This window comes from Nipponia nippon, unplaced genomic scaffold, assembly GCF_047370975.1.
Source record: "Nipponia nippon isolate SJK-2023a ecotype South Korea unplaced genomic scaffold, ASM4737097v1 scaffold_18, whole genome shotgun sequence".
NCBI lineage: Eukaryota > Metazoa > Chordata > Aves > Pelecaniformes > Threskiornithidae > Nipponia > Nipponia nippon.
The window spans coordinates 8,749,405-8,764,706 of NW_028262334.1; the positions used below are offsets into that span (position 1 = coordinate 8,749,405).

Consider the following 15,302-nt stretch of genomic DNA (forward strand, 5'->3'; position numbering starts at 1 on the left):
TGTGGGGTTCAGACAAAAGAATATAGATCCCTTTCCCTTCGCGTCAAGTGGTCCATGGAAATTAAATTGTCCTCTCAATGCAGGGGGGAGTTCCTGTCCAGAATGGATCACAGCATGGCGGTGACTGTGAAGAGGTTTTCTCTTCTACTACCTTGCTCCACGGGGCATTTACTTGAAGAGCATAATTAGGATATGCATCTGGAAAAACACACCACCAGGCACAGACAGAGTAACACACTGGAACCCAAGTGTATTTTAGTCTGCTGTGGACGACAGAAAAGAAACTGAGACGAGCAGCATCAAAACTTACTTCCCATGAACTTTCTCTCCCCATTTCTTCACGTATTTTGGCTTATGCATGTACAAACCTCCTTCTGTAAGGGAGAAAGTTAGGCTATTTAAATGCCATGAAAGACGTTTGATTTAAGAGGAACTTGAAAAAGAGAATGAAGACCTGGCTGGTGAGGACAGGAAAGATTTCCGTGCTTTGGACGGAGGGCACAAAGAGGCTAGGCAAATCCCTTGGCCCAGGGTTTATAGCGTGGCTGTCGGGGCCACAGCTGATTTCTCAAAGAGCTGGGAGGTGGTGAAGGAAGTTTGTTGTTGGCCGGGTGAGCCTTAGGTTGGGGAGGGCGGCGAGATGCAGGAACTGAGAGTCTTTTAGGTTTTCTGGAGACAAGGATGAGAAGATTGTTTGTGAAAGCAGCTGGAATGGGGCATGGAAAAATCCAGGAAGGCTGTTTTACCCACGGGGTGAAACTCTCTCTTTGGTTTGGACTGTAGCCAGTGGCACAGAGTAACAGAAACTTTCAAATTCGTGCATCTGCTGCTTGGCCAGTCCTCACTGGAGACTGTCAGAGTAAATGGAGCTGCCTGTTCTGGAACCATTTTAGCTAGATCAGCTCCCAGAAGATGGTTGTTAATAACTCATGTCTCACCAGCCCTCTCCTCCTTCACTCCACTCCCTAAAAACTGGGCTGAGAGACTGTGCAGGAATTTGGGCTCTCTCGGGTAGGCCAGCAACCAGGCGACGGGCTCTCGCTGAGGTAATCTGCTAAAGCCATTGCCATTTTGCAAAGCAGCCACAATTCAAAGCGCAGTCGTGTTTGAACACTGGACTGAGTTTTCTGTCTTTTTTAATGCTTTAAACAGGGCTATGCATTCAGCAGTTATTTGTATAAGCGTTCTCCAGGCATTTGAAAAAGACTTCTGTTTTCCAGAAGAGAGGAGGAGGGAGGCTGGACGGGACTACGTGGGGCAGAGTAGGGGCAAGCGATAGGGGAGCAGCCAAAAAAGAGGTTTTTGGCCGAGCTGGTGTGTGGGTGACTGTGGGCAGACATGGTGCCGCACATAGACTTGCTAGGGCTCCCCCTCACCTGGTATTAAATCAGAAAAAAAGCCTTCCACCTTCTGTTGCTGGGAGTTATGCTCTTTAGAGCTGAGTTCGACAGTTGTTATTGCAATTTTGTGGTGCTCTTTTGATTTACAGCTGCTTTTACGACCATTGAGACAGTCACAAATCGAGGAAATCTCATAAAACAGAGAGTAAACGTCTCCTTCACAACGCAGGCAGAGTTTTGGCATCCGTGCTTATTCCATAGAGCAGGATGTGTAAACAATATTGTGTCCCCTGAGTGGCTGATATCAGTACAGTTAAGTGGTAACAGCTTGAAAAATGCATTTCTCGTATATTAGCGGTAAAAGTCGAAATGGGCCCCCAGGCTAAAGTAAATTGGTGACATTTTGCAGCAGAAAGGGAAAAAAAAAATAAGGGCAAGGACTGGAAATGCGGAGCCCCAGCTTTGAAAGCAGTGGGACTGGAGCCAAAGTTGGATTTATCTGCATTATTGCAGTATGGAAATAAATGGATCCACCACACTTGTTGCAAAGCATATCTAATCGGAGAAGACAGATTATATGTCGGCTGCAAATGGTGGACTGCCCCCTTCACCGCCTTCTTACACAGAAGATGAGGTCAGCTAATGCCATATTTAATCGAATTATAATGATGAGAGCTTCTTTCTTGACTTACTGTATAGCACAGGAGAACTGCTTGGTGCCCCTTTTCTGTAAAATGTAGATGAGTGGACTTCACTGCCCTTGAATGAGTGAGGGGTAGGAAGCCAAATGCTTTGCAGATGTGAACCATAGTCTTTCTTCCATATTTTTTTCCTTTACAGCCTCCGTTTGTAGGGAAATTTATATGCTGTCCCGGTTCCCTCATTTTAGGTGTTCCTAATCGCGTCTGTTGGGTCTTTAAATATTACTGCACCCTGCAGCGTGCCTTCTGTTGTGGGTGAGGGTGTCCACGTGCAGGAACGGAGCTGTGCAGAAGAGCTAGTCCAACAGAGACGTTTTGTCCCTAAAATGCAGAAACACAAGATGTGAGAGAGAAGGATTGATGGGCAGGCTTGATAATGAAGTTAAAAGAGTCAATCTGATAAACACCGGAGAGACAGCTTCTAAAATTTCACCATGTTTCAGGATTACCACATTCGTATTGTTTACCTGATGAATATTTGATGTTTCCTTCATGTGTAGAGTTGCTGTTATCTGACTGGGGTGACGGGAGGTATCATCGCCGTGTAGCTTCTTCGGCTGATGACCCGTGGGTCTGCTGAATGCAGCGCATGGTGGTCCAGCCCGGCTCCGATTCATCTGGTGTCTGTTCGCGGAGGACAGCTATGAGAAGACCTTCCGCAGCTGTCTACTTCACAGAGCCTGGCAGGGCGTCTTCAAATAAAAAAGCTGTCGTTCCTTTCCTGGACTAATATTCAGAATCTACTTGCCCGTTTTTAATTAACCTAACGGATATTGTTAAAACTTGGGCATCTGCAAAGGTTCATAGACCCATAATCTGGGTGGTTCAGGAAATAGTTTTCTCATTGGATCAAGAGAGGAGGAGAAGGCAGACGATAATTCATTTTTGTTGGGTTTTGCTTTCCGGTGCTGTCTGAAAAGAGCTAGCCTGGAGATGTTCAGTAAGGCTGTGGCAGTCCTCTTCTGTCTTTCTACAGTTTCTGGGGGCAAAATGGGAATGGATGTTCCCCAAGGTCACACACAAGCCCAGCGCTGTTGGTGGTAAAGCGGCAGTGAATGACATTTTTATCCGGAGGTTATTTGTTGAATTGTTTACTGGTGGGTTACTAGAAAGGACTGGGCAGGAGGTGGTTGCAGTGTTTGCTTATGAATGTCTTCACATTGGTAACGTTTTTCTTAAAGTTTTACCTTCTGGAGTCATGTTGCTGCACGAGAATCTCAGCTTGCATATATGTTACACTTTAAAGGAAAAATCCAGCTGTGTCTTGGTCGGAAGGATTAAACTTGAAACTTAAAAATACAAATGAATGTTGACAAATGTAGACAGATGCCCAATTTGGTTTCCTTTAAAGATGTATTAGTTTTTAAATCTCCAGTGTGAGTCCCCTTGGTCTTTATAATTATTTCGCATTGTGCTGGCACAAGCACGAAGCTGGAGCGCTGCAGCAGGTACTAGCACGGAGGTAAAGGAGGAGCAGTGCCTGAGCCGTAGCCCGCTAGAGCAGGCACATCTCCTAAATGGATGAAGCGCTCGGAGGGGCAGGGCCAGCACCAGCGCTGCTGCAGTACGATTCACGCGACTGTAATATTCATCTTGTAATAAGAAACATTCCTACACGTATTTCTGGTGGGATTGAAAATTTCCCAGTAAACCTCTTAGTGAGGCTGCTGAATTAAAAAGAGGAGCGACTTCTTAGGTGGTGAGGCCTGCTGGAGCCGCACCATCGCCGCAGGCAGAGCAGGAGCTGCTCCAGACCACCGACGCTCCCGCGCCCAGGTGCATCCTGACACTGGGTGTCAGATGCTGGGGGCCAGCGGACCCGTCTAACAGCTCTCCGTCTCTTGGGATTTGCCTTCACGTTCAGTAGGAACGCACCCAGCACACTGCAGCTTCGGGTGAAGCCAGGGATGCGTTTTGTTTCCAAACCAAGGCGTTTTCTGCATGAAAGGGGAGCCCACTTCAGAGCCCCATCCTCCTCCTGGCTTGCACAGCTGTGAAAGGAGTGGACCTGGGAAGGAGCGGTGCTTTTGTGTGGCGCAGTTATGTGTTTAACATAATAAATGTTTATTGTCCTCTGGAGCAAAGGAGCAATAGGCTAAATTATAGCCCGGGGAGGGAAAGCTAGAATCATGAGGTATAGGCTGTTAATTATCTTTTTTTTTAGCTGTCATAATGTACTGGCGTTTGCCTGCAGCTCACCCCCTCCCACTGCTCCATTACCTCCACCGCCACTATCTCTAAAATATCGGCTTCCCATGCCGCTGCGCCCTCCTCCTCTCCGGCCTCCTGCTCTTTCATTTGTAAGGCATCTCCGGCCTCCTGAGAGATTTGTGACTTCTCTCCCAGCAGCCGCTTACGGTGATAAAGGCCCTCAGACTGCTTTTCTCTGATTAATCAGCCCTCGTGCAGCCTCGATAGGGTGTTAATTTGTAAACTCAGTGGACAGGCAGCCGTGATAAGCCTCCGCAGCTGCTGTGTGTCTGCCGGGGGGATGGGCAGATAAGGCTTCAGCCCTGGGATGCAGCCAAGAAATATTTTGGAGCAGTGAATTAGAAACAACAACAACAAAAGAGCCTTCTGCAGAGGCACTCCTTTGAGGTTGCTGTGGGTAATACAGCCAGTTTCAATAGCAGCAGACAAGAGCCGCCTTCCTGATGAGCTCCCTGACCCCCAGCCCGGGAAAGGGCCACGTCAGGATCGCATCCGTAACTGGGAACTTCTGTGGGAGGGATGTCCGTGTGTGGCACGTCACGGTCCGGGCTAGGAGGACGCCGCAATCTTCTCTCTTGTGTGTTTATTGCGGTTAGCCTGATCCTTGTCAGAGAATTTGCCTCTGGTTTGGCAGAGGGCTGTCTGGCAGGACGTGTCACCTGCAAAAAAGGGATGGACACAGAGGGCGTCCAGAACAGCATCAGTATCAAATGATTTTTGAGCGTCCCCAAGTGTTTGCTGTGTGATGTTCACATAAAGCGCTATACAGGGTCCGCTACATATCCCGCGTATGGATTATGAATGAGAAGACAGCATTCCCCTGAACAGCAGAGCATCCTGAGAGGTCTGAGACCACGGACTGTTGCAGTGCTCTGAGGAACAGCAAAGCGTGGCGTTGGGCGCTGAAATACCTCGGCAGATGGGCGCGGGCTGCAGTGATGACAGGCTTGTATTCTGCTTACCTGTTCAAGGTGGTTGTGCCGAATGTTTCTAGCGTGCTCGTGCAATTTTCCCTTTTTTATTGAATCGATTATGTTTTTTTCAAAAATTGAAAGGAGATATTTCACTGAATTTTTATCAGCTCTTTGGTTCAGCTGAATCCTAATGATTCTGCCATTGTTGGCCTCCCTAATTCTTCTAATATTATCTGACAACACGCAACAGAGCATGGAAGTGGTTCCTTCCCTGTCTGCCAATGCAGGTTGTTCCTCAGTACATTTTTGAACTGCAGCAATTCTCCGGCAGACAGTGACCTTTTTATGAAATCAAATGTCTTGCAAAACCCTCCTGGTCTCTGAACTGTGATTTATAGCCATTTGTATTGGAGAAGGCTGCAGGTGGGATTTGGGTGACACATAATTGGTTAAAAGATAAAATAAAATGAAGGTTGCCCTGCTGGTACAGCGATGGCAGGAGCTACAGGAATGAATTGCTTGGCAGTGCGGAGCCTGGCCCTCCTCCTCCCGCCCTCCGCTGCCGGTTGCCAAGTCCTGTCTGGCAGGCCATTACAATGATAAATGCAGGTAGCTGGCAAAGACCACAGCTGAGAGTTTGTTCTAGCGTGCCAAGCCCTGCTTGGCATTCCCAGTTGGTGCCAGCATTTGCACTCTTACTCAGTTTGACGGAAACCAGGACATGAGGTGTGAATTTATGTCCGCATCCTTCCAGGAGAGAGTTGGGATAATGAAATGCCAAGGCAGCCCTGGGAGCAGCAGAGTAATTTGGTGGGTACCAAACAACAGTCTGCCACCTGTCATTTGCAGTGCAGTCCCTGCTCTCCCCCGTCACTCTTCCCACAACGCAGCCTTTGAATTATAAGAAGTTTTAGGTAGTTCTGCAAAGAGCGCGCTCTTCTTTCCATTTGATTTAGTGCAAATAAAAACCCGTATCCCAGCCAGATAGCCTGGCTAGATAGTTGCAAGCCGTAATGACAATAATACAAGCTACTGTAGTAGTATGTTACACAGCCTTCCCAACCTTTAGTATTTGTAGGCAGGTTTTCCCCTACGTTGGCAGCAAAAGCTAAATCGGTAATCAAGTCGGTGGTTGCCTAAGTCAATGTCTGGGTAGTGGAAAAATTGTAAATGTGGAAGTCCAGGCTGAAAAGCCTGCCTGTTCAGGAGGGGATCAGCTCTCAGGAAGAGGCATCAGATCTCTGTTGTCCGAGATGTTTAAAAACAGGTCGCACAAAGCCCTTTTATAAGTGTATCATGGAGAATTGTTTTTCACTGACTGGGGCGTGTATGGGTTGCCCTTAACATGGACACGTTGCTGCCTCTGACCTGCGGTGGGACGCCGGGAGAGGACTGTCCTCTGGATGCCATTCGTAGAGCAGAGTACCCAGAAGCTAAGTCAATGGCGTTGTCCATCAGCACAGAAGTAAAAACAACTCAGTGCGAGAAAAAGAAGAGCAACATCTACTTCACATTCTGCTTTTTCTTTTTTTCCTGCTAACCACAGCTGGCACTTGCTTGGTGGGAATAAGCCAGGCCATGGAGCATACAGACATGTATTAATGGGGAAACCAGTGCTGGTTAGAACAGCCAAGAGCCAGGAGTGTAAAATCAAGGTAGGTTTTGGTAGCAGTTTGGGAGCTGAGGTTTGAGGGAGGAGGATACTGAGATACAGACCAAGTGCACCTTAATTTAAATTAGGACATGCAGGCGCAACAACATGAAGTATTTTGGCTGGGTTTAATGAGGGACAGCTGGAAATGTTCTTTTCTGGTCGGTGTCTCTGCAAACAGCTGAGGGACCTTTTGCAGCTGTACAACTAGCATTGGTGAGGCCCAGGAACTCCCCAGCTTCCTCCCTTCTCCTCCTTTACTAAATTTTTTTTCAGTGCATGTATTTATTTATTTATTGGAGCTGAGCTGGGAAGGAGAGGGAGTTTGATCTTTTCCTTTGGGAGGCAGCAACTGCTCAGAGGAAGATGAATCATAAAGCATGGCTAATGGAGGGAATAGGAAGGGGAAAACTCCGGGCTATAGCCGTTCTCTGGGGGCTGGAGGGATGGGTTGAGAAGAGAGGGAAGAGGAGTTAGCAAGCCCGTGCCCCGAGGCTCTGAGAGCAGCCGTGCTGGAGGTCAGGCACCCCGCTGCTCTCCAGCGTTAGGTTGCCCTTCGTCACGGTAAGAGGCACATCTGCGCGATAAGCCGACGGACCGCAGCAGCCTGTGTTTAAGAATTACAGTTGTTGCTTAATCTAAACTAGTTTGATCTATCCCAAAATGGTTGTAAAACAATGAGGAATGTGCTCTGGATTCAAAATGGTGTTATTTTAAGCTTATCACTGCGTTGCTAAAAAAGAAGGTCCAAACCAAAACCATAATGTTGAACTTGTGGAGAAGCAATGGGCTTGGCTCCTCGTTGCCCTGCGCTGACTGAATCAAACTGTCTACGCAGCGTTTCCTTCGGTGCCTTCCAGTCGTCATCCACTTTGCCTTGCTCTCCGTTTGCCATCATGTAAATTCAGTGTAATTCAGTGGTGAATTGGGACCGGTGATCTTGGCTTCTAGGCTCTCTATGGCCTAATTTAATTCTCTGTTCCCAGACTTGTGCTAGCTTCTCAAAGGGGTTGTTGCAAAAAATAGTCGTGGTTATATAAACTGCTGAGAGAAATCAGCATTCTCGGAAGAAAAGGTGACAAAGAGAGGAGTGCATTGTGAAAGGCCCTTTCCAGGAGCGTAGCAGTACGGAATAGGCATGTGCTAAATGAATGCGAGGTGGGAACCTAAACAAGTATGTGGCTGCATGAAAGTACAGTCCAAGAAGCTTTTTGTTTCTAGTGGACCTTCCGTGGAGTGAACTGTCATGCAAGATACGGAAGATGCATCAGTACCTTCCAGACGTGGCCTTGAATCAAAATTGAACTAGGAGTATCTGGGGCATTTAAGGCATTGCCATTTCAATAAGTAGTTGTTTGTTCGGGGTGTTGGTGCTGCGTGTTCCACCGTGGCATGTTATGGTGTAGCTAAAGGCACAACTGAAATTTTAGGATTGTTGCTAGAAAGCTGGAGATCTGTCCGGCATTCATTCGTGCTTAGGGAATATTATTTATTAGTAGTTCCTACTTGCATTGGACATCAATAGCCAGAATTTCATCAGTGATCCTGACCATCAGCTGGAACTAGATTTTTTCAGAACAACCTGGTCACCATTCCAGTATCTAAATGGATTTTCAGAAATGCTCCATCCCCGGTAGCTCCGGTCGGATTGGTGCCCCAAGGGCAGCTGCTGAGTGCTGAGCCCCCTTGAAAGCCCCGGCTATAAATTCTGCGTGAAGGTCTCGGGAGGGAAGGGGCCGGGTGAACCTCTGCTGTCAGGCGATAATCACGAAATGCAGTGTGGGTTTGTAGAAGTCCAGCGTGTATCCTTATCCTGTTCCCCCTTGCTTAACCCCTCACGCAGCTGGGCTGTGCTCCGTCCCAGCCAGCCGCGTACCGCACTGCTGGGCTTTCCTAGAAGGTGTCGCAAAAAGGTAGTTTGTGTACTTGCTACTCCAGCTTTTTTTCCTGTGATGGTGCATGAAATGACTGACTCGCAGGTCTAACTTTCCTTTTGTCTTCTTAATTGAGCTGTGATTTCCCTCCAAAAATCATCCTGGTTTTGAAAAGACCGTAGGTTCCCTCGAAACCTCCCCTCACAATGCAGGCAGCGTTACCAGGGGTTGCTGCTGTATCCCGGAATGTGTTGAATACTTTCTTGGTCTTAAGGGTGAATTTTAGTTTGTTTTTTGTGTGTGTGTGATTTCTAGGCTCCTCTTGCACCTTCCCATATGTATCAATTTCCATTTCCTATAGAATAATCACAACGCAAACAATACCTTCCTGTTTTCGTTATTGTTCTCGTGTTACTGAACGGAGGGGTCTGGTATGAAGGACTTATGGAATCAACTGGAAGCTAGTAAAGCAATACTGACATAGCCTGAAATTCTCCGCCAGACAAGTGATCAAGTGGCATCGGCGTGGTAGGTAAAAGCAGGGGAAACAGATCAAAGGGAAGAATGAACATTGATCCAGATTTTCAGGTAGTGTCCGTGCTTTATGCTGAACGTTTTCTTTAAGCGTATCCAACACTTCTAGTTTGAAAATCTCCTGGAGAAGGGTTTTCTTGAGAGCTTTTTAGTGCTTGCTGAGTTCAGTAATGGTGTGAAACAGTCTCTTGAGACCGGCTCTCGGCTGTCTAGAAGATAGGCAGCCATCCAGAAATAAAATATAAACCGTATTTTCCTGCCTATCATACTGGACTCAAATTTGGAGGGAATGCTTGGCTTTTGCCCTGTACAAAACGTACCTACCAGGTCCCGCACACCACGTGCTCTTGCTCCCTGCGAACCAGAACTGCAGCCGTAATTAGCAACTTCCCGATGTCTTGTGATCAGGCGCCTGAAGTACCAGGCTTGGATCCGGCGTTCTGCGCTCCAGCGGGCTGCGTGAAGATCCGCAGAGCTTCTGGTCTGGGTGATAAGGAACGGTTTTATTCCCTGTTAGCCATTTTATTGGCGACGGAGAAAGGAAGGGGGAAAAAAGTAATTACTGTGAGGCCTGACATAGTTTATAATGCTGTCTCTGTCAGATGATGTTGTTCTGTTATGTATAATCATTAAATTATTAATCTGTAGGAGCTCTTACACCTTTCGGCTGCCCTGGGTTAGTGGGAACCAGGATGAATGAGGCATGGACTTCATCATGTCTCACTGTTCGCCTTCAGAGGAGAGGGCGTGCTACCTCCTTCGTGGTTACCGCCTTACGTTTTGAGGAAAAAGCTGCCTTTGCAAAGCTTTTGGTGCTGAAAATTGAATCGGTGTTTATATGTGCTAGGTTCAGGGGGAGGAAGGATGAGGGGCTGGAGCACCACTCCTCCGCTTGCTCTTCGCAAAGCAGAAAACGGTAGAAATGTTGTTTTTCTCTGCAGCGTGTTCAGCCAGGTTTCACACTGTCACAGAGCTGGGTGGAGACATTTTCCCCTTTAGATCTGTTGTAGAAAAGAAAGAAAATCAAAATGGGACAGAGCATTGCTAACTTTGTTGAATAAACCACAAAGGGGGACCTGCAAGGCTTGGTGCAGATCTTGGCGTGTCATCAGAAGGGTGCTGGGTCTGAGAAGTTCCAGCGGTGAGAGGCGACCTCGGGGACTGTGCTGCTCTCTGAAATCACTGGGGTGTGTTTCGCTTTTGGGGCAGCTGATGGATGGGCTTAAAATGCAGAGGTCCTTACTGGGGGTGAGGGTGGGACTTTGCAAGCAGCAGCTTTATGAAAACGTGCCCGTCTTGGGCTCTGCCGCGGTGCTCCGTGGCGGAGGGAGAGGAGCAGCAAATGTGCAAGGAAGGGTAGCGGTGTCTGTCGTCTGTGAGCCGCAGGCCGGGGAGGTCTCGCTGCCTTACCCAGCAACAAAAAGGAATTTGGGGGCAGTGAAAGACTTGAGGGGTGCGTGGAGCTGCTCCAGCTGCCCTCGGCCCCGAGGTCGCCCTTCAGAGGGAGACGGGCAGAAGGCAACGAGGGGGGAGAAAAAGGAAATTTCTAGTTTCATTTTGTAATCAAAAAAAGTGTGATTTCCTGGGATGGCTTGAACCCTTCCGCACAAAGGACTCCAAATGCCTGGTTTTGCTCACAAGGGAAGATTTCCACTTTTTTTTTTCTTTTTTTAATCCCTTCTTAAACATATGCAAATGATTTGCTTGAAACAGCAGAAGATTTGGGAGGGGACACGTTTTAGCAGATGCGTTGGTTTGCTGGGTTTTTCACTCATTAGTGGGCTCCCTCAGACACATAGATTTTATTGTATGCTTCCTTTAAAGGGTGACTGATGGCATTGAATGATGTATTCAGGCTCTTCCTCCCGCAGCTTCCCTCCTGCCTTTACAGCAGCTCGCAGAATATCCTATAGCACAGGCATTCACTGTTTCAGAATGGTGCTCATGCCAAAAACTGCTCAGATCTGGAGCTAGAAATCACCAGAAGCGAGAGCAAAAGTTACTGTAAACCCTAGGTGTGAAGGTTTGTGTCTGTAAACTGTGGCTGTGATGTTGAAAACGTTGCTCTGTAAATGTTGACTCCGATTGTTGAAGGCGGTGGCACATACTGATATCACAAGACTGAGCAATAATCCGTGTGTTTTACTTTCTCTTAAAAGTGAATTTTCTTGCTTGACTTCCTTAAACGTTGTTTTTATATAGTCTGGACCTGTAGCTCTGAGATCTTTAGCTCATGATTAAACAGCGCCAGTCTATATTAAATCCTCGTTACTGAATTACGCAGAAGGGAGCGAGCTGGTGGTTGCCATAAAGCGGTGTCGGTGGGACTTTCCAGACCAGGCGAAGCATAAAGCTTCTCCCAGCTGGGGTGGCTGCTGCTGCCGGAGCGGGGCCGGCAGCCGGCGGCTTGCTGCGGACGGCACCCCGAGACGGGCGGCTCTCCCCAGCAGGCTGCCGGCATGCGGGCTCCCTTCGTGGGCTGCACACCCCACACCCCGGCGTCAGGAACCAGCACATAGGATCTGTGGCTCAGCTGCCGATTTACTGCTTGGGCTTTAGTGCAAGCCACGCCGAAGTTTCATTGCCTGTAAAATGGGGGAATCTTATTTATCCACCTGCCACGTGTGCGAGTGCTTATGGAGTGCTTTGAGGCTAGATCCTGGCTTTGTGTAAGCTGTTAGTATGGGTGAGTTCCCAGAGCCTGCAGATGTGTTCTGCATCCGTGGTGACTTTGTGTTGATTATAAGTGAAAAATCTCTTAACAATGGGTTGTAAATTCAGAGTTGGCTGTCAAACGTTTTATGCACCACTGTTGTTGCTGCTGTGTGACGCTGTTACACTTTCTTTGCAAACCAGCCTAGGCAAAACCTTGTTTAATCCTGGTTCTTCCTCTCTTTAATCCATGCAGTGAAGGGATCGTGCAGGTAACTGATTTTCCCTAAGATTTTAGGATCCTTTTGCTGAGCTGTGTAACGATCATACATGCCACAGCTACACGTGCAGCTTTGTCGTGGACATGATTCAGAATTTCTTTCTTATGTGTCTCAGCCTCAACGTATTTTTCATGTTGTTTTCCCTCTCTTTTTTATGCATTTGCATTCAGACAGACATTCAGTGCTTGCAGTGCCACTTTCCTTAGAAATAACATCAATAGATCACTTTCTTGCTTCTTACTATATCTCATGCAGATCTTCTTGCATTTTACTATTTGTTTTTTTCCTTCTGAGTCGTCATTTAAAATATGTAACAACGTGTTACAATTCATAGTGCTCTTTATCATGCAAATCTCCCGAGGCACCTTAGAATAAAATCAATAAAATCAAAAAGAAAATCAACTTAGTTCAGCCATGTGTTGAATTAATTCATTGTTTTTAAAGCAGAGCCAGGGGAGAAAGGCTTTTTTCACTTTCAATATCTTTTGCTCTTCAGCTTTGTACTTCACCCCATTTTATTCGGGCAGCAGTCAGTGCCAAAACGTTGATGATATTTTCAGCTATCTTGTAGATGGTAGTGATGTTGATCGTGCTCCCTGCTCCCAGGCCAGCTTTGATTCTGTAGAGGCTACTTGCTATTTTATCAGATAGCGAGGAGGAAAAGCTTATGCTGAAATAGGTTCACTGTTTGATATCAGCGGGGGGAGGGAAGGAAGCCATCAAATTAACTCATAAAAGCTTTATTTACGATGAATGGACTTTTTTCCCCTGTCTGTCATTATCATCTTGTCTGTAACCCAGTGACCCTGATTATCATGAAGCTGTTTACAAGGTTTAGGTTAATTGGATTTCTTTAACTATTTCCCAGAGCTGTGAGGAGCACAAATGCACTGCCGTGGAGTTCAAACAGCATAGTGCAACCCCGTTTGCAAGGAGACGGGCTTCTTCCAGGAGGAAGTCGTTTTATTTCATACTCAACCAAGTGCATAGCAGCATGTACCTCTCATTTGGCATAATGTTAAATAACACCCTCTTTCATACGGATGTGTTCAGTTGCAACTTGTGTTTCCAATACACAAATTACATTTTGCATGTTCAGCAAGAAATGAGCTTATTTTCAATGAGAGAGGCTTTGAGATTTTTTTTTTTTTCCTTCAGCTTGATAGCAGTTTCACTGGTTTTGTTTTTATATGAGGAATCATGGATAAAATAGCTGTGCATTGCATGGCTGCCTAAATAAACGAGACAGGAGGATATAGTTGGGTGAGATCAGGACAGTACTAGTATACGCTTTGCTTTCATCTTCGTAGGATGCATGCTTATTCTTTAATGGCACAACATTGCACCCTCCAGGTGCAATGTGTAATTGCAGGTCTACAGATAACCGACTTGGTTTATGAGCTGTGTTTTTGTGAGCGAGCCTTCCTAAATTCTCCTTTAGCATTACTCACCCTCTTTTTTTCTTTCTTTTTCAGGCTTCTGTAGGCTCTGAGAAGCTGTTCTCCCCTGCAGCAAATAAAGGTAAGTAACCTGAAGAAATGCTTTCCTTATCTTTGAGCAAGAGGTTTGAGTTGTGAATCCATATTGTGCGCATAGCAGGACATCAGTTTTGCCAGGGCCTTTAGTTTTGCCACACACGTTGTCATAAAGATCAGCTTTACAGGCTTGTGATGATTAAGTTAAAATTCAGAGCTGCGTTGTCTCAGTGTGGGGTGGGAGCTCTTCCCTCCCCGTCAGATTTGTAACAACCGTCTTAGGGAGAGGGATTACTGACAAAGGAGAAGTCAGCCTTTCCTGGAGGGGATATGCTTTTCCCTCTAATACAATCAAATCCTCATTTCTTTTAAACAAATCAATATTTCAGTGTTATCCGTATTATCCTTAAAAGGGCTCGCGCACCCCTCTCCTGCCAGTGCACGCAGAGCGTTTGTGTCTGTGTGTCTCCAAAAGGAGGTGGAAGGTGCTCAGCGCGTTGCAGGGTTTCGGCTCACGGCTCCCGCTATTGCGATTAATTGAGAGTTACCTGTGATACGTGCCGGGTGTTGCTAAGAGACTGCGCCGGTTCAGATTCCCCTTGGGAGGTACAGGGACATCTCTCTAAATACGCCAAGCCCTCCTTTGAGGGCTCGGTGCCGCCGTAAAACCAGGGCTACTCCAGCTCCATGTGTTCCCAGGCATAATCTCACTGAGATGGATACTGGGCAAAAATACCGACGAAACAGCCTTGGAGAGGGCAAAGTGTGGTACGTGACGGAAAGCATTGTGCTGGGAATGGTTCTGTTTTATTGTGCGAGAAGGTTGGTGGCGTGGCTCTGAATCGTCAGGTCGTGCGGCTGTTCTGCAGCGTTCCCAGTACTGGGCTGCAGAATAACATCAGTTCAGAGCGATCATGAATTGTAGGGACAGGCAAATACCCCACAGAGGGGAGATGAGGCCCATTAATAAGAAGTGATGAAATAACCTTCGTGCGTTACTTTAAGAGGGCCAAGAAAGGAGTAATTTGCAGTTGTGTAGGAGTAGGTGCTGGCCATGGAAAGGCGTTTTGGTGGTTGTGTGCTCCATCACCTGGATCCAGGCCCAGTTTATAGCTGGACTCTTTAGCAGCGGTAAGTATTAGGAGTTCTCTTTCTTTCCAAGCTTTGCGGATTTTCAGTGCCAAATGTGGAAACCGATGACAAGCCCATTATGTTATTACATTTGCAGATATTTTTACAAAAGTGTGCAGCTTTATCTGGGGGAAGGAGGGAAGTTTAAATAAATGGTGGGGAAGAGCATTTCTGTTCTCTCAGCCTTGGCTCGCTGCTAAGGCAAACCAGATTGCCCATACGGCACTGCCTCAGCAAAACAAAAATCTTGCCATCCTGCATAAATGCATGGCACAGAGATCTGCTGGAGAGGCTTATGTTGAAGCGTTAGCAGCTTTGTTGGCTCCTCCTTCTGCTGAAGCCTGAGGTACCCCACCCCTTCGTATCACGGAGCAGCTCAGCAACATGAGTTTTCAAAATACCTCCCTATCAGGACGTTAAATGTGTGAATGCCTGTGAATTTGCTGTCTTGAAGTTTGTGTTCCCTGCTGTCTATATCCCTGTGACTTAAGCCTGTTCCTGTTTGGTTTACCGTGGGTGTAGACGTTACCAGCTTTGG

General features: G+C 47.0%; 1 protein-coding gene across 17 annotated transcripts in view; it reads left to right on the plus strand.

The window, feature by feature from the left end:
- Positions 1–15,302, plus strand: part of FBRSL1 (fibrosin like 1) — a 551,682-nt gene that overhangs the window by 478,728 nt on the left and 57,652 nt on the right. For all 17 annotated transcript variants that reach the window (XM_087754449.1, XM_087754457.1, XM_087754465.1 and 14 more), the window contains one exon: positions 13,634–13,679. In XM_087754449.1, the coding sequence (XP_087610575.1) occupies positions 13,634–13,679 (46 nt within the window). The remainder of the gene's footprint in view (positions 1–13,633; positions 13,680–15,302) is intronic.